General features: G+C 41.4%; 1 protein-coding gene across 1 annotated transcript in view; it reads right to left on the bottom strand.

The window, feature by feature from the left end:
- The window catches only part of CD2AP (CD2 associated protein), an 81,405-nt gene that overhangs the window by 43,644 nt on the left and 11,527 nt on the right, over nt 1–26,234 (bottom strand). Inside the window, exon 2 of the mRNA XM_074153171.1 lies at nt 13,137–13,297. Within this exon, the coding sequence (XP_074009272.1) occupies nt 13,137–13,297 (161 nt within the window). The remainder of the gene's footprint in view (nt 1–13,136; nt 13,298–26,234) is intronic.

The following is a 26,234-nucleotide window of genomic DNA, read 5'->3' on the forward strand; positions in this document are numbered from 1 at the left end:
CTACACCACAAACCTGTATTGCACATTAGTCCTAACAGTAGGAAACTGCTCTAAGATTCCTATTCAAAAGCTCATGTCAGGATCCTCTGACATTCATACCCATCACCCCTGCCAACAGTTTCATCCTGAGCATCATCGCTGAGACTCTCTAACCTTTTGGACATACTAAGGTTTTACAAAAGCAGTCGCTTCTAAACAAGATACGTACCTGTTTGGGTCTCTGAAAACTGACACTAATCAGTTCAAGCATTAATAAATGCCCCATTAACAAGTCTGCAATTTTCACACCTCTGACCGAACAGCCTGACAGGCCTGACTTTCTGTGGTTGGAAAATGACACTGCCCACAGGTCTCATCTCTCCATCCGAACCAAAGATAAAATGACCCAGGTACCACAGTATCCAACCTGAAAATGCCCAATTGGCTTCACAACAAGGCAGGCATTTTTTCTTCCTTTGTTTCTCTTGGTTTTTAAGTCAGCCTCGTATATCCAAGCTAATAGAGTCTGTGCTGTGACAACAACAGAAACCCTCCAGGACGCCTCAGCTTGTTTTGAGATGAGGCCATCACCAGCTGCCAGCCAGCAAAAAACAAATGAAAATCTGACATTAACTGCAGCTGGAAATTTTAATATTTTGATTATGCCAGTCCACTGCAGTTCAAGGCTTCTCAATGTTTCCATTAGCAACACAGATTTTATGCATTTATGACTTGGCAGTAGAAGGTCAATACAGACTGTCTCTTGGCATAAAACACACTCAACTGAGAAGAAACCACCCACTCTTTCTGCTGCAAACTACAGCACTAGTCAGAAAGGTTTGAAGTTTTCATAATCTCCACTGAACACGTATTTCACAACACTTAGAAAGTTTGCCAAAAATCACTACAGGCTGACATGCCAAAATGCATATAAATCTAACTCAACAGCGAAAAAAGATTGGGGACATCATAAGGGGCTTTTGTTTTAATTGCACCTGTCACAGTTTAACAATTCCTCAGGGAAATGTATATATTTATGTAGAGAAATCTCAAAATCATTTAGAGATTTAAAACATGTAAACCAAGAATTATTCTTCTTTATACACAGACAAAAATCTAACATGCCTAAATCTACCTATAGCCTCATGATGCCCGTTAAAATAAACAAATAAGCAGGCGGTCCTGACCTACTTTTTAAGGGAGCAAGCACCCAGCCTTCCCCATCACCCGCCAGCCCCGGCATCGCTCCAGCAGGGACAGCGGGATCCTCCCCGCTTCCCTCCCCAGAAGCCAAGAGCACGACAATCCGCAGGGCACCAGAGACAGAGAAAGCAGGTCAGATCGTCTGGAAGGACATGAGGAACGGATAGTTATAAATACAAAGTCTGTTCCTGAATTACAGGGCACAGAGAAGTTCATTATCCAGGAAATCTAAGTCCTTAGCGAGATTCTTCAAGCATAAAAATTAAGCCTTTCGCTGCCCACCTCCTTCTAAACACGTCACACCAAGAACAATCATCTTTAGACTTTTTACATTATTTTCGCTGTAAGCTATGAGACATCAGCTTCTACAAAAGCAATGTGCATTTCTTTTATTGGCTGAGTATATTTTAAAGCAAGATCTCAAGCAACAGAAAATGGTCTCCATCTCCGAAGAGGCTGAGATGAAGAATACACAAACATGTGTCTGAGACTACACATAACGATTTTCTCATCTCTTTTCTTTCCCTTTTCTTACCTCTTCTCTTCCTCTTTTCTCAACTCTTCCTCCCCATCAGAACAGCAGTAAAGAACCTATGGACTGGCAAATTAAGCTTATGATTCCTGTCTTATGTGGGCAGAAAATAAAGAAGTCAAAATTGAACCTGTCACTTATTTTAGGGGAGAGAGGAATCAGAAGCTTGTGGTAAATCTACAGGTAATAGCTTTGTAAATACAAGTTTCTCTCTTCCCCTCACAGCCTGCAAAACCCCATCACTGAAAAATAACACATATGGATGTGTGTGACTATATAAATACATATAAAAATCTGCATACAGATGAGATAGCCATAATCTGTCTGTCCAAGCACAATGAAAAACCACGGTTCTTGAACACAAAAATCTTCACGTAACTAATTACTTAAGTACCCATTACCTCTTGCATTTAGTCTTAGTTACAGCAGCAGACAGGCAGGCACAGGGCAGCTTTAACAGCTCCAGTCTCTTAGATTTAAGATATCCCACGTCCTCGCATTTTGCCAGTGTCTTCTCCTTGAATAGAAAACAAAGTTCTCTCACCCTCAATGCAGGTGTCTACAGAGGTGAAGTATTTAATAAAGGCAAAGAAATAATGACTAATTTGCAGCTATTTCCATCTGCCCCATTCCTTTGTCACACTTGCCATGAACTAAAGGGACAGATAAGACAACTTTATGAGCAAAAAGAGCTGAGAAGCTCCTGAACTCTTTCCCTGGAGCATTCAGAGGTCAGAGCAGGTTCCACCTCCTGACACAATTGCTTGGCTGGGAGAGGTCTGTAAGTCCCCAGAGGATTAAACATTATTATTGAAAGTAGAAACAAATCACTTTAAAGATGAAAGTGGTTATCATCTGAAGAACGGGCAAACTTTGTAACCTTTATTTTGCCAAACAAATTGCCTCCTGGGTAATTTGACATGTGTCGTGGTTTGATTTTTTTTTTTGCCTAATTTACAGCCCAAGTAGGGACTGTCTAACAGTAAACCACTGGGTTTAAGTGCTGACCCAAGATCAGACTGAACCAACAGTAAGGCAGCATCACTCCTCGTCTTTGCCTCCACCAAAACTGAAATTGCTTCATATTCTGACTCCTGTACACCCCAGATAAGGTCATTTCCATTCAAGACTAAAGTTAGAAAGAGTTTCCAGTTGACATGGATCCCTAGCATTTTCCACAGGAGCTACAGACACCTACTGCTATGGGAGCGACTGCTGCTGTCGCTCCTTAACACCATGCACCCCTCACTCAGAGACCATTACGGGCTGTGCAGGACTTTGGAAATTCCCGAGTTTTACGCATTTACATCTAAAGTCTTCACATGCTTTAAACATGAGAGCAGAGAAAGCAAGGATGCAAAGTCCTGGTAGATAAACTTTGCCACCGTCAAGCGATGCCAGAAGACACCTGCAGGCTCTCTGTGCATCGCAGTTTCATAAATGGTTGGAGAAATATTTTCAGAAATTTGAATTATTAATATTTGTGCCTACAGCAGATTCAAATCACGCTTTCTAACTTTTTCTCCCAAGAAAATAATTACCTAAAGAAGAAGTGACTCAAGCCAGACTCACACTTCTCCAGTTTCAGACAGAATCCCAACGTTTCCTTCTATTAAATCACACCCACATCACATCACTCGGCATGAAGTTTAACAAGTGACCAATATTTTTACATCTGTTATAAGCTATGCTAAATATAGATGATACAATCATATTGCCTCCCTGTTAGGAAGAAAGGCATCATCAATCAGGCAAGGTATCACTTCTTTCTCACAACACATAACACATGGAATAAGCAGGATCTCTGGGACGCATGAAAAAAATTACCGAGTCACTTCAGACTTACAGACTAAAGCACGAGCCATTGAGTGAATGTAATATTTGAAGGTGACAAACAGGTACACAACTGGACTTTCCTCAATAAGGAAAACTCATCTCTACAGAGGGAATGTAGAAGCAGGCTTGGAATTTCAGATCTTGATACAGACTATATATATATATATATATATAAATATTATTATACATGCATATATTTGTTAGTATACTTTTTTTTTATTGTGGACAACTGGATACCTGTAAGACTTGTGCCAAACAAGTGTCAAAACAGACTCTGATCCGAGCTCTTGTTAACATTTGCAAAATACAAGAGACATAAAAACATGTAATGTCTAAGAAGCTTTTACAATGTTAAAAAGACTCTTTCCATCTGTTTTCAACAAGGACCAAAGCCCAGATGCAGAAAAGCACAGCATTCAGATCACCAGACCTACCAAGAGGGGGGAGGGAGGGGAGCGGCACAGAATCCTAAATTAACAGGAGCAACTAAAGGAAGCACAGATGTTTACATCAACATCTCCCAACCACTTAATTTAAAAAAAAAAAAAGTTAGCCTTAAAATACTTCTAAAAATAATATCTAAATAATATTCTATGGTGCTGCCGCATTCACAGCCAGATAAAAACATCCAAAAACGTTAACTGCATTTCTTTTCTATTCTACTTGCTTATACATATGGAAATTTAATTATATTTCTTGTAATTGTTTTATAAACTAACAGTTAATGTCCTGTCAACCATCAGCCACTAAATAGTGCTTTAGATGAATGAAACCACATACCACATGTGGCAGAGGGCAAGACATAGATCCAGCTCCCGCAGCATGTGGTGTTTTATCAAGCTTCCCACGCAGGGAAAGGCAGGAAGACACATTTCTTTCCCTTCTCCCAATTAAGTGCCTCTGTTGCTGGTCCAGAGAAATATGTGATCTATTAACCACTACAGGTCCACTTTGATGTTTAACTTGGAACATCCCTTGTTCCTTCTCGCCATCATCCTGGCTTCCCGCATCCGCTGTTGTACTCAGCTTCTTTCTTCCCTGTGTCCCTTTCCCAGAGCACCCATCTCTCCCCACTCCCTGTCAAACCTCCAGCACTTCACTTGTGGCCACCTCAGCACAAAGGTTAAATCGCATTAAAACATTGCCACATCCATGTCCCATCACAACTCTTGCCTACGGCACAAAATTAAACGCTCATGAGATTTGCTAAATCACGGCTAAAAATATACACCTCAAAATCTCACTGAAGACTAAAAGAGGTTTGAAGATTACATTTTATCTAAGATACCCGTATTAACTAACATTTTTAACTAAAAGCACATCTTGCTTTCTACTGCTGTTTTATAAAGAATAGAGAGGTGACAGGGCACTTCCCATCAGCAGCAGCAGCTTCTAAGAGTTTGAAAGCTTATTACACCAAGTCCAAAGCCAAAGAACTCACATACATACCCTGAAATAATGTTTTTAGGATGTGAAAAGTACAGAAAAAACTTAGCAAAAGCCTAGCAAACATTTACCACATCTAACTTTGAGCTCAATTCATTGTAATAGATAGAACTCAGTGTTCAAGGAAGGAAAACAAAAAATAAATTTAATACTGAAAACCCTACAGTGGAGGAGAGCTAACTTCCCCCCTCCAGAACGATGAACCATCCAAAAAAAGGTTTTGAGGAAAGCAACTGTGACATTTCAGATCTAAAAGTCCGTTCAAGCTAAATAATCCACATTACTTCCTCATGGCGTATCTTTACAATCAATATACCTGTTGCCTTGGAGTATGAAATAATTCACCCATTCTCAACCAACACCGATACGGCAATAAAACCCCAATGCAGACACAGCGACGATATGAGAAGACAACCTGGCAGGGCAGGTGCCCACGAGCGGCTGTGGTAGCCCTGCTGTGTCAGCAACAGCAGCTCCACGGTGCAAAGTCTCACACCATCTGTGAACTCAAACCAGCCTCAAAGGCTTTGCTTTTCCCTCTCTTCACGCCAGATACGGACAGTTTTCAGAGGGAACTCATAGGGACGGCGCCCGGCTGGCATAAACCCAAGCAGTCAATCCAGTGATTCGACTGCAAAAATCACAGGAACAAGAATAATCCATAATGAGCTCTGAATCCCAGCAAAAACTCTGATTTGTGACTATATGCCTATGTATCAGTGCCATTGCCTGTATCTACCGATGTTCTCAGCTGCTGGATTGTTTTGGTTTTTTTTAATCTTCTCTTTAGAAACAACGGTTCCCCCATCATAAGCAAGGCTCACCCAAGCCACTTCTGTTCCAGTTGGAAGAAACCTATTTCCTTGTTTATTCAGGCCAGAATAGCTAGTAGAGACCCGTCTCTCGCCCCACCAGCACAGGAATCATTATCAACATTCTCCCAAATGCCAGACACTTGCCGATGGATGAACAGGAGCAGCTCAGGCAAGACCTCATAGCACTCCCTGATGATACACTCTCCAGTGGCACTATTTTCTCAAAAAAAAACAGAAGAAAAAAAAAACATCAGCAGGAACAACAGATAGGACCATCACATCAGCAACAGGTCTTAAAGCACCAGCCTGAACTCTCAGCTGCACTTCTTGCCAGGAGACAGAGAGCCAGCTTACACCCATCGTTTCTCTCGTACTCAGCACTGAAACCAAAATTACTTAATATGGCTTTCCATCTTGCACGTTATCTTTGTTTCTGAAAAACAAGAACTGCCAGCTTCAAAGCAAGCATCGCCTCCTTACCGGCAGGGCTGCCTACCTCTCCCTGGGACGCTAACGACACCTCCGAGCGATTCAGTGTCACCTCCCCACACAACCCACTGCCACGACAGTTTCCTCAAAAAATAAAATAAAGCAAAAGAAACAGGCTGTATAAACCAAAATATCGCTTGATTAACAAATTAATGCAAATCTAATTTTCTCCAAGCCTTACTTGGATGCAAAGAATTCGGACAGAACACACAGCAAAGGAGCAAACCCAACATTCTGGAAATAGATACGCGTTTTATTCCATTCTAGAACGGCATCCCAGTTACTTCAAAGTAGATGAACATGGCTTACCCTATATACATTGTTTAAAAGCTTACAGTTATTGTTTCGTTTTTTTTTAATTAATGTTACTACACTATTGAATTGTGCCCAAATTAGAATTAAGAACGACACAGGAGAGAGTGACACTTTCTCACCCACAATCCCCCTTGACTCCACGATTCCTATTTAAAGTTCTGGGTGAGGTTCAATTTTATGTTTTTGAAAAGGAATTAGAGATGCTACCGCTTGAAGGAGTTTTCAGCCAGAACTTCTCTCACCGGTTCACAGCACGTTCGGTGCATAACAGCATCCCACCGGCGAGGACACAGGAAGGAGGCAGCAAAGACACAGCCTTAAGAAGGTCGGTCAGCTCTGCTAATACTATAAAGTTTTGGTCTGGGGGGGGTGTTTCAGGGAAGGAAAGGGGCTCGGCTTTTGTTTACATGGACAAACACACAGACCAGGAAGTGGAACAAGAAAGTAACCTCTAAAAACCAACTCACCCTTTTTAAAAGAAATTCTTCATGCAAGCACCATAGCTGTCTGCAGCTCCTAAGTGTCTCTACACACCACGGAAGGGCAGATAAGCTAAATCAAACCCAAGTAATTCTATTATACAAACAACTCCAAGGCCACAAATGTATGCTATATATTAAATAAAACCTAAAAATGTATTGCAATCGTAACTTCTACATTTGTGCTGCTGTTCATGCTCATTACCCTGAAACGCAACCTCTGTTTACAATATTTGATATTAAGAACATACGGAAAATAAAGCCGGCTTACCTCTTCCAAGGACATATTTGCTCGAACACACCCAGAGTTGCACAGTGTTTGGTTTTTTTTTTTTTTATTATTTAGAGGGAGGAAGAAAAAAAAAAAATTGTCAGAGCGAGCAAAGTTCAGGTGTTAACCTGGAAAGGCTGCAGGCTGGGCCCTGAGCTCGGCATGCACCTGCGCCGGCAAAAAGCTTCCCCTGAACCAGCCCGATGGCAGACGCGTCCTCTGCTGGGCGGGCGGCTGAAGAGGAGCATGTCCCCAACACACTTGGAGAAGTGTCCGGCTTGCTCCCCACAACGCCTCTGAAGCCTACCCGCACACTCTTCTACCTTAACTGATGAAAGCTACTAATTAATCTATCCGCTGCTCCTCCCTCAGTCGGTTTACTGCCTCGAGCTTACGATGGAACTGGTTTTACTACTGTGAAAAGGCATCTTAGTCACAATACAGCTAGTTACAAAACTAAGATAGCAATAAATGAAATGAAACAAGGAACTTATGTTCTTAAAAACCTTCTGGGCTATGTACAGACAGAGAACCTCAAAAACGAGCAGAAGGACAAAAACCAAATCATCACTTCCAGCTTATCAACACAATAGTTGGCTGAAGAGCAAATAGAGCTACTCTAAACAAACAACAAAAAAAAAAGAAAAATACAAAAAACCAACCCAAAACCAAATGAAAAAGCCTTCCACATCCCCCACACTTTAACAGCTCCAAAACCCTCACACATTCAGTCTAACAGCGTCACCGCTGTAGCCCATGCTGGAGATGAATGTCCATGTGCACGTTTCACACTGATGAGTTTTAGAAAGGAAAAGCCACTCTCAAAGAAAACAATAAAAGTCTGCTGGGTTTCCACTGCTAATTCCTTTCAGGAATTTATGAAGTTGTTTATTTTAAATTGCCCATACAGGAAGAGGGAGAAAAACGGCAATAACAATGTCAGGAACAAGAACTCTTAATTCAAATATTTCAATCCCACTAAAAGCATGTATGCACACAGTTAAACAGGAATTTCAAATCAGGTTTTGTTAATAAAATTAGAAATCCATGCACTCCAAAATCCAACACTACAATATAGGCAGAAAAATCTTTTAAAAGGCCTATTACGAAAAGTGAATTTAAGGAAATCAGCTTCACAAGTGGGCAGTGTAATTGCCTGTTAGTTTTGTGGTTTTTTTTTTTTTGTTTTTGTTTTTTTGGTTTTTTTTGTTTTTACTTACTTGTTTTTAACTATAAAGTCACCACAAGCTTCTCCACCAGTCCTGAGCTCTGGTTTCAGGACTGCTTTGGACATCCCACCCCCTGACTTCCCTCCCAACCTTTACAATACATCCCTCTCCATCCAACACAGTGACACTGTCACACTAGTATCCAAGGATGTTTTGGAGGCTTTATGGCGTTCCCCTTAACTGAATCTACCTCTCTTTTAATGCAAAACAACACAGGTACAAGTCAGCACCAAGAACTGCACCTTTTGGGACAGACCATCTCAGACTGTGATGGTGATGAGCTCTCAGAAAACACCCAGGTCTCAGAACCAGGCACTACCAAGCTCTGATCCTTCTTCGGAATCTCACCATCAATGAGCAAAAAAGCTTGGGTAGAAGCCAAAAAAACACCCAACCAAAAAGTCACCAGCAGATATTATAAGGTACCAAGCATCAGCATCCCATCAGGATCCACAGGAAGCTTCCAGACATTCCTTTCTGCATACGAGTATTCCAAAGTCCTTAGCTCACCTTCTTGTCTGCACAACAAATTAACCCATTTGAAACATACTATCAGCTTCCTTTGCTGCACTTTTGACAGCAGAGACTCAATCTCTACCACCACATGAAGTATAAACCTGCTACCACTACATAAAACTATTCTGCAATCTTTAGAATACCTGGGGACAAAAAAAAAAAAAAAAAAAAGGAAGACATAATCAAAAAGCTATTTCCTGCATGACTTCAACAACGCAAAATGAAGTTGACAGCACTTGGTCATGCTTCAAATAGCAAAGATGCATTTGTCAAAGCATGCAAAAGTCAAAGCATGAGGAGCTGTGTAAAACATCAGTAAATCCTACGTATTAGCAGAGCCCAGAAGGAGGGAACAGAAGGGGACTGATCTGCTTTGACGATGATGATACGGTCCAAATCTGGTGCATCCAGCACATCCAGGGAGCCATAATCCTCCTGTCAACATTTTGGTTGCCCTTCAAACAGGCAAGAAGCAACCACACGCTGCCCAGCAGCCAAGGACATTTTGCAGTTACCACCAAGGCAGCATGCTCTTTTCCTGCCCTCAGACAAGATGAAGAAGAGACAAACTAATAAAATGAGCAAAAATTAAAGTAGCTGGAATTATCATGTCCCCCCCCAGCTCACACATAGTTGTCTGGTGAAAAATCAAAGGCTTCTTTTAAAGAAATCATTTATCTTCTGTAAAAACATTTAACAATTGGAAAAAAAAAAATATGTCCACCTTCATCCAGTTTAATCTCTCATATATTTATTATGATTTTAAATATTTTATACTTGAAGCAGCTAAGCGAATCTAGGGGATAACGTGCACATTCAATTTCAAACAATAATCCTTTTCAGATCAGCACAGATTATGATTTACCATCCAAATTCTGCGTGGAGAGATTATACCCTGGCCTCAGTTCAATTCTTAACAAACTAGCATATATATCATCAAAAAGCCCCAGATTTATCCATATGAGTTGAGGCCAGATCCCCATCTAATGCATGAAATTACACTTATAACAGGAGAATAGGAAGATCCTTTTAGGAAGGAATAAATATTCAAGTACAGCCCCAGAATTTTGCATCCCAACATATAAAACTTGGTGCATCCCTTGGTCCTGTCCACACCACTTTGTTCTCTCGGGTCACATTTCTACTGACCTGACCTGGGAGATCCACCCCATGTCCCCAGAGGTCCCCCCAGCCCTCCCCTTCCAGATGTTTCCTCCTCACTGCATTGTTCAGACCTTCAGCCTCCTTTCCCTTTGGTGTGGGTCATGAAAACTTAGTAATATTTGTCCCTTTTCAGCATCCTTCTTGTCATTACCCCTCCCAATCAACTCGCTACACTTCCTTCTCTACTCTCAACCCAACAGCTCCTTTGCAGAAGCTCTAGGGAGGCTCCTGCTTCGAGCAGAAAGACAAAGGCTCAGAGGACACAGAGGCCACCACCACCTCGTGGTGGTGAGCTACTGGGTGAGGCAGCAATGAGTATATCTGTTTCTCAAGGGACCTTCCTTGTTCACAAGGCCAAAGTACAACCCTGCTTGTTTCCACCTCCCTCCAGCAGTTCACCCACACCTTGCAGGTGTTAACATTGCACCAGGCCAAGCCAGAGCATTTGAGTTTAGCTCTTGAGGGTTGGTATTTGCAGACGTCCAGTCATAGTAGCATTTCACAACAACCTGCTGCAGCAGCACATGAGAATAGTCGAGGACGGAGGCAGAAAAAAAAACAAGCCACTTTTCTGCAACAGCTTTCCCGGAAACAGTCTGTCCCTACCTGTAAATTAACTTTTAAAAAGAAACTATAACCGAATCGGCCATGAAGAAAACCATGACTTTCACTTCCCTAACAATTAATGCTTTCCCATAATCTCATCACTGCATAACAGCCTTCCAGCCTACGCATACCATCTTAAGAGTTCCCAAGATCAGCCTCATAACTGCACTCAACTCTGACACCAAGAAGGCAAGTTATCCCCTGTTGTCATAAAACCAGAGATAATTTTCTTCTAACAACTTCCTTTCCACTTCTCCAAATCCCTATGTCTTCTAGAAAACTGACTGTCCCCTGTAATTCAGGATATCCAAGCATGCCACACACATACTGAACAGCTGTAAAGCTAAAAATACCTGGAGCTGAGAGGCGTAAAGAGTTTTCAGGATGGAAATAATTTAAAACGAAGTTCATAGAAGCCACAGCTGCAGAAGGGCAAGAAAACACCCAACAAGTTTAGTTTTTAACACAGAAATAAGGCACATCTGACCCCTCTTTGCTGTTCAGTAGAAAGACCTTCTTGATGACCCAAGAACCAGTGAAGAGCCATGTCTGATGCTTTCTTCCCATATGGCACTTGAGTGCTAATTAAGTATATCATCAACACAGTTATCATCAAAACATCACTTAAGGTAAAATCAAGTTACAATTTATACAGGACTCAAACCAGACTTTGAACTGAACTACAAACAACTTAAAAATATTAGACAAGTGAAAGGCATTCCTTCACTTCAAACTTTTCCTTGGTAAAAGACTCTAAGAACAACTGGATTATTCCCATCAGTCTTAAAAGGTAGATACTTAAATTGCTCCACAGTAAATAAAACATGAGTAAATAAAAAATAATTTTGCTTTTTCAGTAAGTTGAACAGAAAAGTTGCCAAATTTTATGTAAGCAAGTGTAAAGAAGTGTTTATAGCACTGGACAAATTTCCCCTTCAGTTTAACGATGAAAGTATCACAGCAAGGTACTGTCGTGGTTTGGGCTGGGCTGGCCACTAAACAAACGATAGATGCTCTCTTTAATTAGATAATTCTGTTTTGCACAGAATTAATTTCACTTCAAAAGAGAGAGGAATATCTAAATTCTCTTTGATTATGCTTTACAGTAGTTACACTAAGGAATCCTTGGAAGTTACTAACAAGGTTAGAAAGCATAAAGTAGCAAAGCATAACAACTCCGTAACACTTGTGTAGTTTAGATGAGAAAAATACTTGCAGCTCAACAGATTCTGAATTTCAGGAGTTACACACAGAATAGCACACCTATAGCTGCTTTGTAGACTTCTTCATTGTAACTAACAAATAGGTGCATACTCAATATTACATTTAGAATTTTGCAAAGAAAACAGGAAAAAAGTGGAAGGTGCAAACAAGAACTTAAATTAAGACACAAACACAGAATATACATAAAAGGTTAAATAAAAGGTCTGAGAAGCAATATCTCACAGCAGAAGACAATTATTCCAAGTCAGTTGGACAGCACTGAGTGAGACAGAGATTCCAAAGAAGAGGATCCTGTTTAGAGAGGTGACGACTGATCCAGAGACAGGAGAGTGCTGCAGCTCAGTGGAGCACTTCCCTCACACCCTTCCCAGTTCAGGTATTTCCTGCTGACAAATGGGGAGCCTGGTCAGGAAATCAAAACAAACTGAAACCCAGCCCGATTTCAGTCACCTTTTAGCTGGACACATTCCCTGCCCTGTCCCCTTGCACGGTCACAGAAGAGGTGGTGCCAGCAGCAAGGAGTCCAGGGTAGGACGGAATTGCTTCTTCAAACAAAGCAGCTTAATCCAGGTTGAAGCACCCACACAACCACAGCCTGAGGATGTAGTTTTTCATTATAGCCGAGCTGTGAGAGCTGTGACCCCGGCTTTTTCAACTCTCTCATGACTTGAGAGTAGTGGTAGGTTTGGGGTTTTTGGGGCTTTTGGTTTTTTGATCAGTTCATCTCACTAAAGCAGGTCACCACAGCTACAGACAACTGTTAGTGCACTGAACAGGAAGAAGGAGACAGAATATACAGTGCAAGGGTACAGACCAAGAGAAATGCTAAAGTGAGTAAGAATAGACAGCAGAACTTACTCAAAAAATGTATTCAAAAGCATACTAAAAAAAAAAAAAATTAATCAGCTAAAAGGTCTTCCAGTTAAAAAACCCCATCTTTTTACAAACACAAGATGTGTAATTCTAGCCATTTTAATAATAACGAGCCCGCTGTACGATCACAGTGAAACCAAGTCAATGCAGAAAACTCACCTTCACAAAATTGTCAGGGAACATGCCCCTTTTGCCATTTAACTCCCCTTCTAACCATCCTTCTTCTTCCAGTTTTTTCACATTCCTGATGATTTCCCCAACTCTGATCGTTAACTCATCATCGTGCACTGCATCGTAGTCATATTCCACGATGTAGTCCACTACAAAAAAAATAAAAATATCAGAATGAATGCAACTTAGGCATGGAAATGCAACTTGAAAGCCATGTATGTACAAAAAGGCAGACATAACAACAAATGCTAACAAGTGTTTCCCTTACAGTAACACTCATTTGTGAATTGTGGTGTTCCCAACCATTTCAAAGAGAGGGGAAAAAAAACTTGACAGTCACCTATTATTCATAGATTCATAGATTGGTCCGGGCCGGAAGGGACCTCCAAAGGTCATCTAGTCCGACCTCCCCGCAGTCAGCAGGGACACCCCCTACTAGACCAGGTTGCCCAGGGCCTCGTCGAGCTTCACCTTGAACATCTCAAGGGAAGGGGCCTCAACCACCTCCCTGGGCAACCTGCTCCAGTGTTCCACCACCCTCATGGTAAAGAACTTTTTCCTAATATCCAATCTAAATCTCCCCTTCTCCAGCTTAAAACCATTGCCCCTCGTCCTGTCGCTGCAGGCCTTTGTAAACAGACCCTCCCCAGCCTTCCTCTAGGCCCCCCTCAGGTACTGGAAGGCCACTATGAGGTCTCCCCGGAGCCTCCTTTTCTCCAAGATAAACAACCCCAGCTCCCTCAGTCTGTCCTCATAGGAGAGGTGCTCCAGCCCCCTGATCATTTTGGTGGCCCTCCTCTGGACCCACTCCATCAGGTCCATGTCCTTTCTCTATTGAGGGCTCCAGACCTGCACACAGCACTCCAGGTGAGGTCTCACCAGAGCAGTGTAAAGTGGCAGAATCCCCTCTCTGGATCTGCTGGCAACACTTCTTTTGATGCAGCCCAGGATGTGATTGGCCTTTTGGGCTGCGAGAGCACATTGCCTGCTCATGTCCAGCTTCTCATCCATCAGCACCCCCAAGTCCCTTTCCTCAGGGCTGCTTTCTAATACCTCATCCCCCAGTCTGTATTTATACTGAGGACTGTAGGATTGTATTAGAATAAAGTAAATTTCGGAATATGACATTGGGTCATATTTTGTTGGTGGTTTTTCGTGCACATGTGGCAGAAGGGATGGCTGGCAGTGATTTTTTTTTTCCCTCCTGCCCTGCCAATTCCCAGCTCAAGATTTACCAATTATGAACCACTGCCCACAGGGCAAGAGTTTGTTACTCAATGCATATTTGGGGCCAAGGAAGGAGAAAGGTTCAAATTGTGCATGTATGGTGTGTACATACAATGCTTTGTTAATTCTCATACTTTCATCTGCTATTATGTCTGCAAAAAAGTGATTGCTGCACACACAGTATTTTTGCAGGCTTGATTCAAGAAATGTAATAAAGCCAGAAGGTGTATGATTGACAATATCATACTTAATTTGCACAGATATGTAAAAGGCATCCTCCTTCAGATTCATCTGGGTTTGTATGAAGAAGAACAAGCAAGTGAGCATTAATTTTGGTACAATTCAGTTTACTTAGAGGAGCATAGCAACGTATTTACACAGTTGTCCATATGTTGCACAAGAGCTGTGAGAGCCGCTTACTGACAGCTTAAGGCTTGTTTGGCAATCAAAACTCATTTGTTCATCAAGAAATTCTATTTATGCCAGAAAATTCCACAAGCCTGCAGCAATCAAATAATCTTCCCTCTCACTCAAATCCAGTCAGGACACCCAGGCACTATGTAACACTGCTCTCGCCAAAACCTCCCTCTCCTCCGCAGATCACAACAAACACGCACAAAGAAAAGAGCATAACAGGGTGAAAAGATGGAAATCCTGAATGGCTGTAGTTTTTTTGCCAGGTTACTACTAATTCTATCAATGCATGATAATACCCAACAATTAATTCACAATTTAAGGAATCAAATGGGACAAAGTATTCTTTCCTGGTATCGAACTTACAGCTCCATTAAATCAATGTATAATTCTGATCTGTGGACAGTTGTGATTAAAAGTGTTGCTGCACACACGTTGGAATGTGGCCTTTTTTCCTCTGCTGCTTATAGAGGGAGTCAGACAACCCTTGGTAAAAAACAGAACTACACAGTGGCGCCATGAACAAGAGAAGCTAGAATGATCTCTCTCTGGCAAACTATTTTTCTGAATACACGCATTAACAAAAGATCCAGTCGAATATAATCATGAAGACTTAGTTTTGCCTTTTTTCCTTTAAAAATTTGGGTTTTTTCATTATGAACAGAGTTACCTGGAACTCCATACACTTTTTGTACTATATACGTTTGTTTTTGCCAAACGTATTCTCTAAGCTTGCTTCAAAGCATCATATTTCCCCATTACTGTCTGCAGCAAGAATAGTAGTTTTGTCTTGCTTCTGCACTGAATTGGTTTTTTTGAGTGGCTGACGTGAAATATTGCCCAACAGATAGGAAATTCTGGCAGCTGCAGATCATAAAGAAAACTCATTCATCACCTACAGCCTGGAAATAAAAATGTCATCTCCCAACCAACTCAACCCAATGATTTTTGGAAACCTACAAACACATAAAAAATTGGGAAATATCCACATTACATATTTATCTCATTATAAACTGTTTCAAACCACATTTGCAGGTATTATATTTCAACATCCACGCTATAGGACAGTTTTAAGAAGTTAAACATGGAAAATGGATCAGAGCACAGTGTCAGTCATGGTAAATGCTTACAGCATTGCAGACTGTGACTCCAACTGCCAAACACCTGGTCCTTTTTCCACAGAAGTACTAGGTAACCACAGCCACGCTATGTCAACATGAACTAATTATTCTGAAAGCTTCTTTATTTCCTTGGGGTGACATTTCTGTATTTGTGCTTGCAATGCACTACACATTCATGTTGGTCACCTTTCCAGACTGTAAAGCACAGATTCAGTCATGCCAACAACTGAAGAAGGACCTCAAAAACTTCCCAGTCGCCATCCATGAGTCAGTGTTCCAAAGATAAATAGCAACAAATGAATATCAGCTTTTTATTTTTGAGATTTAGGTGCCGAATATCCTCTTGTATTTGTCAGTGATACAAAATACTACCACCACCCTCATTTCCATGGATACGTATACAAAACAGATCTTAACTCTGTTCTCTCACCTGAAAAGTGATAGAGGTCATGGGGAATGTCAAGATAGTTTCATCCCATACACTTTTTCATGTGGTGATACATAAACATGAAGCTGCTATACACCTCTCTACTACTTGGTCCTCAAGAAGAACACTTACAGGTTTTGCTTTTCAATATTAGCAAGCAGCAGTAGATGAACCATCCAGGTAATTAGGACTGCAGCGCGATGGGCAAGAAGCCATCCTACTGGCAAAACAATCCAGATTAAATAAGCCTCTGAAAGGTCTTCAAGTACAATAATTATCCAAGCAAAAACAGTGTTCAACGGTGACAGAAAATGTTTTTAAGGAATCACAACTCCTTATAACAACAATAATTCGGAGTCATGTCAGTCCGTACTTCTCAATGCTTGAAGTAGTTCTGAATACTTCTGAATGCTTCAAGTTCTCGCTTGAAAGCTTTACTCAAGAACAGATGTGATACTAAAATCAGCCAGAAATAAGTTGGACTTCAGTAATATAAACTGGTCAAAACTTTCAAAAACCAGAAAGTCTCAACTGGTAGAAGGTGCAGCAGAACCCCCCAGCAACACAAACTACCGAAAATACCTAGCTTTCTCAATTTCAAACCCAACTCAAATCAGTCATCTGTCGCTTTGAAGTCCAAAATGACCAAGTCTTGGATGAAAAGTAGTCTTCTCGAGCTTGAGCATGAACACTGTGAGGTTAACCGTGCTTTTCTTGCACATCCAGGAGGACCAAAGCCCACCTGAGAGGGAGACAACATTCTCCTAGTTTTCAGAAGCAGCAGGGACCATCACAAACCACCTCCTACGCAGCGTGCAAAGATGTCTTTATCTTAGATCTCTAACAAATATGTGGCAACCTTATCTTTTGAATTTTGCCAAAACAAACATAAGACATCACCTGGCACATCCTTCCAACCGAGGAAAGAGTGAAGGAAACAAAAAATGACAGGCCAAATCAGAGTCAGGTTGATTAAGGTACTAGAGAAAATAAGTTATAACAGACGGTAAGTACTGACAGAACAAGTTTAGAAACACGAGACTAGGGTCAGTGCCCCGGTAGCAGTCAAGGGGCCAGAAGCTCTGTTCAATGAGGCATCAGAGGCAGCTGAGCCTGTGCCACTCAAGAGCACCAGGGTGGGGATAGCGGGAATTAACAAAGATGTATGAAGACAAAAATCACGCCTGACCAACCTGACAGTTTTCCACGATGACATGATGAGTTTAGTGGATAATGGGAAGGCAGCGGACATAGTTTATCTCAGCTTCATCAAGGATTGGGACATTGTCTCCCACAACATCCTCATACCCAAACTTTCTGTCATCCAGCCATGACAGCTTTCCAACATAACTAATTAACTTCCCAGTCGGTGCTTTTTGAAGGTTTTGACCCATTTTCTGGGGCAGCGGATTGATTAAATCAACAGTGCTAAGTAAAAACACATTGACTGGACATCTCTGGAGGAAAGGTGGTTATAGCAGGCTTTATGGGAGTGGTCTGTTCAGCTCTTGGTTTCAAGTAAGACCAAAACTTGACTAATGAAACAATAAAACAGATCAAACGTGTCAAAACCAGTCAGTCCCCTCAACCACTACAGACTACACTGTTCCCCATGGCAAAGAGTAAGAGTGCCCTGTCTAACAAACTGCCTCTTTGACAAAATAGCTCACGCTTTTGCCAACATAGCAAGGCTGCATGCACAAGGCATTCAGTCACTGCTGGCACAGGTGGACTCTCCTCCAAAACTTACACAACCGGCTCTTCTGCCAACCACATCCCTGTGCCAAAGCAGAAGGCAAGCCTCCCGATAAGCATGGCTGCATAACACCCATCTTCACTGATTTTCAACAAAGGAAGTCTTCAGCTACTCAGACTCTTTCTGAAGTTGGCTATTACAGGTAACAAAGGCCCTCTGGGAGCCCTACAAAAAAAAAAAAACAACAAATATAAAACAACAAACCCCCCCCCCACACACACCCCATAAGCAAGTCAAGGAAAAGAGTGGAAAATATACTGAAATTCTAGCATGCCCGTGTCTTCAATAGAAATAACCAAGTGTCAAACATTCATCCAGCAAAGAGCACAATTTCACATTCTTGGTACTTTGTTTAGGATACTACAATAACATCAGAGTCCAGTGACCTTTCTGTAGTAGCCAGAAAAAAAAAAAAAGACACAAACCAGATATAAAATAAACCCCATGAAAAACACATTTAATAGCTTAAAAATTGAAAAAAAAAAAAAAAAAAATCATTCATGGGATAACTGAAATCCTTGAATTAAGTCTCAAGCTATTCAGGAAGCCTTGCTGAAATTTGCAGAAGACAGGGACAGAGTCCAACATCAAGCAGCAAGAGGAGCTTGAGTTGCTTGCCATGCTGCATAGAGGTTTCTTCAGGCAGGTTTTAGGTCAGTTGAGATTAAAAGTCATTTTATTGGAATGTAAAGTCTGGAAAGTTGTGTGGCCTCCAGAAGCATCTTGCCAGTAGAACTGCAGTAATGCTAAAACTGAGATTTTGCTTTTCCAATTTATCATAACAGACAGTTGCTAGATGCCCAAACCAAACTTTATTAGTATTTTTATTTCCACCTGTATATCTATCACAAAAAAAAAAACCCAAAAAGTTTAGTCTCCTAGAAAACCAAGCTAACATTTTTGTCAGTATGTATGAACACATACAGAGTTACAGAGGTATTTAGTTTCATAGCAGACAGCAAGCTTACACTAGAGACAAAAGACAACAGAAAACACAATCTTATCCTTTTAACTATCATTCTTCTTTTCACAACTATCTCAAAATCGGGTATTGGACTGAAGGGGAAAACTCCTTCCAAATGCTATCCCCCAGAAACATGCCTATAATTTGTTAGATATAAGAGTTCCAGCTGTTTTAGTAGTAATACTACAGTACATGTTTGGCCACTGAAGACAGATCTTAACACTGAAGAAGTAGTTCAGGTGTTTAAATACTGAAATATGAAAACACACCCATAAGTGTTAAACATAAGTAGTGGTTATAAGAATGTTTTTTTTCCCACTTCAACACCATGTAATTCCTTGTTACCCTGACCTAAGTCACCGATGACAACTATATGCTGTGGTGAGTCTATCAGGTCTCTTTAAATTCTGGCCCCTGCTTCCAAAATGGCATGAGTTTCATCCTACAAAGCTCTCCTGGTAAGACACAAGCGTAAGGTGAGCACCAGGGTTCGGCAACCAAAGACAAATCCCTCTTGGCCAAGAGCCTCCACTGCTCTGGAGCCAAGCTCCTCCTTCCATGCTCTGCATCTGGCACCCGTGATTCACTCTCCTGTTTACACAATGACCCACGATGGCCATAAAAACCAGTTCCCCAAAGATCAAAGTATTCTTTTAGGGGTACAGATGTGGGTTTGGTCTTCTTCACACCGAGTAGGGAAGCGCCTCACATTTCCCACTATTGGGGAAACCACTCTGACCCCTGGTCTTGTGCAAAAAGGTACTTTCCTTCCTTTCAGACCCCAGTAGCCATCAGGATGAGAAGCAGCCCAGGGACTGAACCTTGAACGGATGGAAATACACAGTATTTCCTTCTCGTCGTGCCCAAGACAGCTACATCACCAATGGAAAGTGGGAAGTTGTACTTACAAGACATCTTAACCCAAGGATGCTGTGATCCCACCCTCTCTTCTGTGTGCATTCACACACTCCCTTCACCCTGCTCTGCACTTAAATTAGTATTTATTTATACTACGGGTGAATCAGATAAAGAAAACAGTCCCGGAGAAAACTATTTAGTGCCAACTTTCTTCAAGTTTATCTCCCTAAAATGGCCCACTGCAGGGTCAGAGACACAGGACTGCATCAAAGCCAACTTAGATCAACACCTACATCATTGTTACCGTCCAGATCAGGAGCTCCAAACCACCCTTACTCATAGTGCTTCAGTTCGCAGCAAGTAATCTGGATTTCTTTTCACTGAAACTAAATCAAAGATATGCTGCTTGGAACCACTCTTAATGCATCCTAATCTTTAGCAGGCATTACGTCCACGGGATGAGACTAGAACTATGATGACATAAAAACATCCCAAACATGCAATATGAGTGTCAGGTCCTGAACGTCAGCAGTTTACCCTCTACGGATACACTCATCTTGCCCCTCACCACTTGCTGCTTTGCACATAGCGGAAACCTGCCACAAAACCACTTCCTAACATCATGCATTAATGGTGCAAAGCCACTAGATTCCTGTCAACTCTGATGGTAGGGATCCAGTTCTAAGACACTGAACAAGGAAAGAGTATATTTAGCTGAGACCATGCAGTCTAGACACATTTTAGAGTGCAGTTCACCACAACCTTCAGTAAGTCAACAGTTCTAAGTCGCACTCTAGAGAACAGCAGACATTTCAACTGAGCTGCACCATGTGGAGCCATCACATTCACCCTCCACGTGGAGGACTTGCAAAACAGTTGCATCATGAGGACTAATGGAAAAGTGTTAAGCATCATAAGTAAGATGTTCTGTCTTCACAGTAGCTCAAAAGGAGGTTGGGCACCTCCTGTGTGGCCTCGGAAATAGCAGTGACACATAGCAGAGCCATTTCTACCTGTACCTACTCCCACGTGAGCCGTACCAGTGGTGCCAGCTCCAGTCCTGATAAACAGCTCTGTGCCAAAGCAGTGACATTGCTCCCTGCTCCCGAAGCTTTGATCCTCTGTCTGCCAGCCAAGCAAGCTTCTGCTGCCGCAAGGAAGAGAAGGGACAGAGGAGATGCTCTGCAGTTTAAAATAATGCCGACCTCATATATTCAAGTATTGACTTAAGGTCTTGTTTTAAGCAAAGTGCCCCTGAGCCATCAGGATTCTGTCAGTAGTTTATAATAAAACAACATAATGCCAATGGAATTGAAAGATTTTCATGTCATTTTATGTATGTTTTCTTTTAAGCATAAACAATTAACTCCCAAATTTCTGTAAGCTGATTATTCCAGCAGTGGTTTATTTCAAAGACAAAGGACCTAAATCTGTAGAATTTATTAACATAGCAAACATTACTTTCAAGCACTGAAGACACCTTCAATACAAACACACACACCCTCTTGGACCCAAGCTGATTCTACATAAAGCCAGCCCAGCTGTGTCCACCCAAACCCTGGGAGCACCACAGACACCCTACTGCCACCCAGCAGGGGCTCAGTTTGGAACCCAACAGGATTCGCTCCATTTGAAGCGACAGCCCTCACTCGCTCCAACACACCCCACGTCTCCAAAGGCTCATTAGGTTTGATGCAGCACTAGATGAGCCATGGCAAGCAGCCAAGCTGCAGAGTCAGGCTAAATTCCCCAACAAGCCCTCTTTCCACTTCTCCGGCGTAAGAGCTGATCAGACAGAGCACGATCCCTGCCTGAGCTCGCATTCCCGCAGCGCTGTGCAAGGGCAACTCTGTCTTCCAGCCCCAGACCCCCTTCTAGCAGATTTAAAAAAAAGAAAAAATTCCTTTTAGAAGGTATTTTAAAAATCCAAGTCTTTCCAATCAAAGACTATAGCACTCATTATCAAGAAAATATATCATTCTTCTGGAATACAGTATATTTTTTTCTATCAGAAGTTGCCACCCAAAAGGTGCTAGATATATGTCATGGTTTGGAAGGTAAGTTAGAAACTTAGTGAGTAGTCTCCAGTGCTTATACTAAGGGTATTTTAAACTGTTATAAAGATACCTTTAAAAAAAAAAAAAAAATGAAGTCAGGATAAACACACACCGAGGGGAAAAAAGCCCAAACACACACACACAACCCAAGAACCAGCACCAAAACAACTTTCAATCATATTGTTTAAGTCTCACAACATCTAATACCTCATTTGAGCCTTTGCTTGCCCAAACTTCAGCAGCAGCAGCCCAGGTACTGTCAGCTTCCTGTTTTGGTTAAGTACTATGAGCTTCAACGGGAAAAAATTACCACTAGAAGAGGGGAAGGAATGATCTGGAATAAAAGGCAGGTCTGTTATTTTCCTGAAGTATGGGGTCCCACCACATTTATACTTTCTAATGATAACGGAGACCTTACTGCATACTTTCAGTATAGAAAGGGGGCTTATAAGAGAGATGAAGAGAGACTTTTTACTGGAGCCTGTAGTGACAGGATAAGGGACAATGGTTTTAAACTGAAAGAAGATAGATTTAGATTAGACATAAGGAAGGAATTCTTTACTGTGAGGGTGGTGAGACACTGCAACAGGTTGCCCAGAGAAGCTGTGGATGCCCCATCCCTGGTGGTGTTCCAGACCAGGCTGGATGGGGCTTTGAGTAACCTGGTCTGGTGGGAGGTGTCCCGGCCCATGGCAGCTGGGTTGGAACTCGGTGATCTTTAAGGTTCCTTCCAACCTGAATCATTCTGTAATTAAGACAAAAATCTTCTAATGAGATTTTTACCTAGGTGTTAGCTATACCATACAAATAAAAGGAGGTATCAGGAACAGCCTTTAGGATATTCTCTTTCAGAAACACACTTTCACAGACTTCTTGTGATCCACAAGATCAGTCAGATCCCTCATTAGAAGTTTCTCACACTTTTGATTTTACATCTACAGCTGACAGGCAACTCTGCAGAAGTTGGCCAAACTGAAATTAATTTCAGCCACTGAACACTTCTCCCAAAAATACCTTCTGGCTGCTACATCACCGACATCCCAATGATGAACTCTCAGACAGTACAATCCCCAGACAGCTCCAGTCACTGTTAGAGTCAGTAATAAGGCAATTTGAGTACATTTCACTTTTTTCTTCTTTTTTTCTTCCCATCCTGCAGTGTCTATAATTTTTCCTTGCTCCTTTTGTAACTCGCTCTATGCTGTATCACCCCATTCCAGCACAAACATTTTCTACTTAGAGCAACATCAATAGCATGCCTAAAAAAAGGAAAATAAAAATAAAAACAAAAATAGCAGTCTACCCATGAGACAGTTGAAAGTCAGGAGCCTTGGTTCTGTCAGCACAGAACTGGTCCGTCTGGAAGCCGCCCTGGATCCGCCTGGCATTTTTAAATTGGGCAAGTCAACGGTGCATTCTCCAAGAAATGACTCACCACACATTTTTAATAAAAGTTTATGTCTAATTTTACAGCCCAGTAAGAGTGGCTGAAATAATTACAAAAATGAGCAACTGAAAACTGTAAAGAACATAGGCTTTTCCTCCTAAACTATTTCAAGTAATGAGAAATTCATTACATTCTAACAGTAACCATCTCAAACATGAGCTTCTTGAACTGGCTCTGGTACAATTAGCGAGATACTTTGTGAGGAAATTAAACAGTACAGAGAAATCCTGCCCAGCAGCCTGCCCTGAAGCATTGGAGATGCAAATCACGCATGCCTCATTTTCCTACCTCAGGCTCCTGTAATTTTCTAGAGTGTATTCTAGTGCTTACCACTGTGTATGACGGAACACACTGAAAAAATTGTTTGTCAATTTTCACTTCCCTAAAGCAAATCATTTTCATATATACCCTCATAATTCTACAACTGTATTCTGTAGATAAGCCATCATCACCAGCCAGCCGTGAAAAAAGCATTTTAGTGATACATTCCTCACCGCAGGTATGTTGAACCAACTCTAGAAGAAGCATCTGATCACGTCTTCTCCAATATTATCAGAAGTACTTGCCTTAAGCTCAGTCACAAACTTAATAAATGCTAAAATTGTGGATTTGCTTTTGCCCCCTCACTTCTATCAGCGGGACTTGCCAGACTCCTCCCTTCATAGCAAGAGAAGACGTGAAACAGAAAGTATTAGAGTAAAATCTCTACCACCTACAGGTATTTGATGCTACTTTGTAAGGATAGAAGAGGTCAAAATGTTTCACCTGGGAAGTTACATTAACCAGAAAGTGATGTTTTGTGCTACTTGCTATTTCCTTCAGTCTCAGCAGAGCTCACTGTAAGAAGCCAGCCTGGAAATGAGAGGTGACACTTGCAGGAAAGGCAGCAAATGTTTTCACGAGCAAATGTGGAAAACTGCTATTAATTCAATATGCAGAGAAACCCAGGGATCTTAGAGGACACAGGGGAATGTACTTTAAAAAAAAGCACACCACATTTTCCTAATTCATGACTCAGACACCGTTCCATATATAGATTTACGCCTCTTCCTCTGTTCCTTCCCTTAAGTTAATTTTATAACATCTATTTGGCAAAACATTCAAGGTGAGTTGCAAAACACCAAATTACAAAAGCTGCTACAACAAAGCCATGCCAAAAAGCTCTGAAGAACAAAAGGATCATACCTCATTTACATTTAGTTCAAACCCAAAGCACCAAATAAACAGTAGAAGTACCACAGGGTCAACACCATATTTATAAGCTTTTCCCTTAAAACTACTACTAGATAATTAGCTCACAAAAATAAATTTGAAGCCGAAGATTCTGTTGCTTGTCTTAGTTTGAATTCTTTTTATAAAGTCACCACACACACACAAAATTGTATTTGAATTTTATAAAAGTTTCCTTCCTTCAATCTCAGAACTCCATGTTACTACAAAAGCTTCAGCTCCTCCTGCAGATTTTTTTTTCAGGACTCTTCTAGCCAAAACAGACAGCATGATCATAACCTCAGGTTACAAATTCATGAGTTACAAAACCAAGAAAGTCTCTGAAAGCCTTTTGGGTTTAAGACAACAGAAAACTCCTTTCACGCTCTAAAGAAAAAAAAAAATGCAGAAATGCTTTCATAGATGGCCCACAATTTGGCACATATCTAATTCAGAATGACAATCAGTATTTCTGCAAGCATGGCAAGAATCTGGCTTTGAAATAAATTTATGGAAACTTAAAAGCATCATTCGGAGCGTGCACAAAGTGTTCCCTTCATCTTTAAAAACAGGCATGATGCAATAGCCTGAATGGCCCCAGATTGGGATCTTGCAAAAACCACAAAATATGCTTAGCATTGAAACAGGGACAAGTGTTCCTATCAGGCTTCAGGCTGTCAGGACACTCCATACTAATTATGGCCTTAATAAAGTTAATTCACTTTTTAGCGTGGACATTTTAGTCAATACAGAAAATGAACTGTTGATTGAAATGCACAGAGAGAAACCGTTATGCAACGGATTTTTACAAAAGCCAGTCAAAACTGCAAATGTTTAAGGGCGTCCTTCAATCTTGGATAGTTTTAAAGGAGATAAAACTGCTTCATTAGTTCAATTATGTTCTAAAAGTTCGGAGATTGAGTCCTTTAAACACCCTTTGTAACTTAAATTTAGTTAAGCATATCTTAAGACTGTGATTCAAACCTGCATGGCTTGCAGGAAAAGCAGGAAAATTACAGGAAAAACAAGGTTTTAAAGGACCTCTGGAGGTGGCTTACTCCAAACTGGTCAGAGCAAGGCCAAACCTCAAAGTCTAATCAGATCACTCTAGGCATTGTCCAGCTCAGTTCTGAAAATCTTCAAAGGATGGAGAAAAAAGAGCCACCCTGGGCACCTCTTGTGGTGCCCAATTCTCATAGTAACTTTTTCCCGTTATCTTCAATAAGAATGATCATTGTCCTAACTTGCAGCCATTGATTTCCATTTTTTCCCCATGCCTCCAAGAAGAGCATCACTTTCTTCTCCAGGCTAGACTAACTTCTTGCACACTATATGCAGTAGCCTCCTAACCACACTCAACTCTCTGGCTTGTTGGCATCCCCTTTGCATTTGAGGGGAAAGAGAAGCAAAACCAAACACGGTATTTTAAAGACAAACTCTTGAGTGCCAGGTAGTGGCGAACCACCACTCCCCATGATCTGCCAGCTGCTATCCCAGTAGACATCGAGCTTGTTCCCTCCTAGATACTGGATTATGTATTTGTCTTTTTGGAACTGCAGGAGGTTCCTGCTGGAATTACCCCGGTACTGCAGCACATCAACTGTCA

Source organism: Numenius arquata, chromosome 9 (genome assembly GCF_964106895.1).
Source record: "Numenius arquata chromosome 9, bNumArq3.hap1.1, whole genome shotgun sequence".
NCBI classification, from domain to species: domain Eukaryota; kingdom Metazoa; phylum Chordata; class Aves; order Charadriiformes; family Scolopacidae; genus Numenius; species Numenius arquata.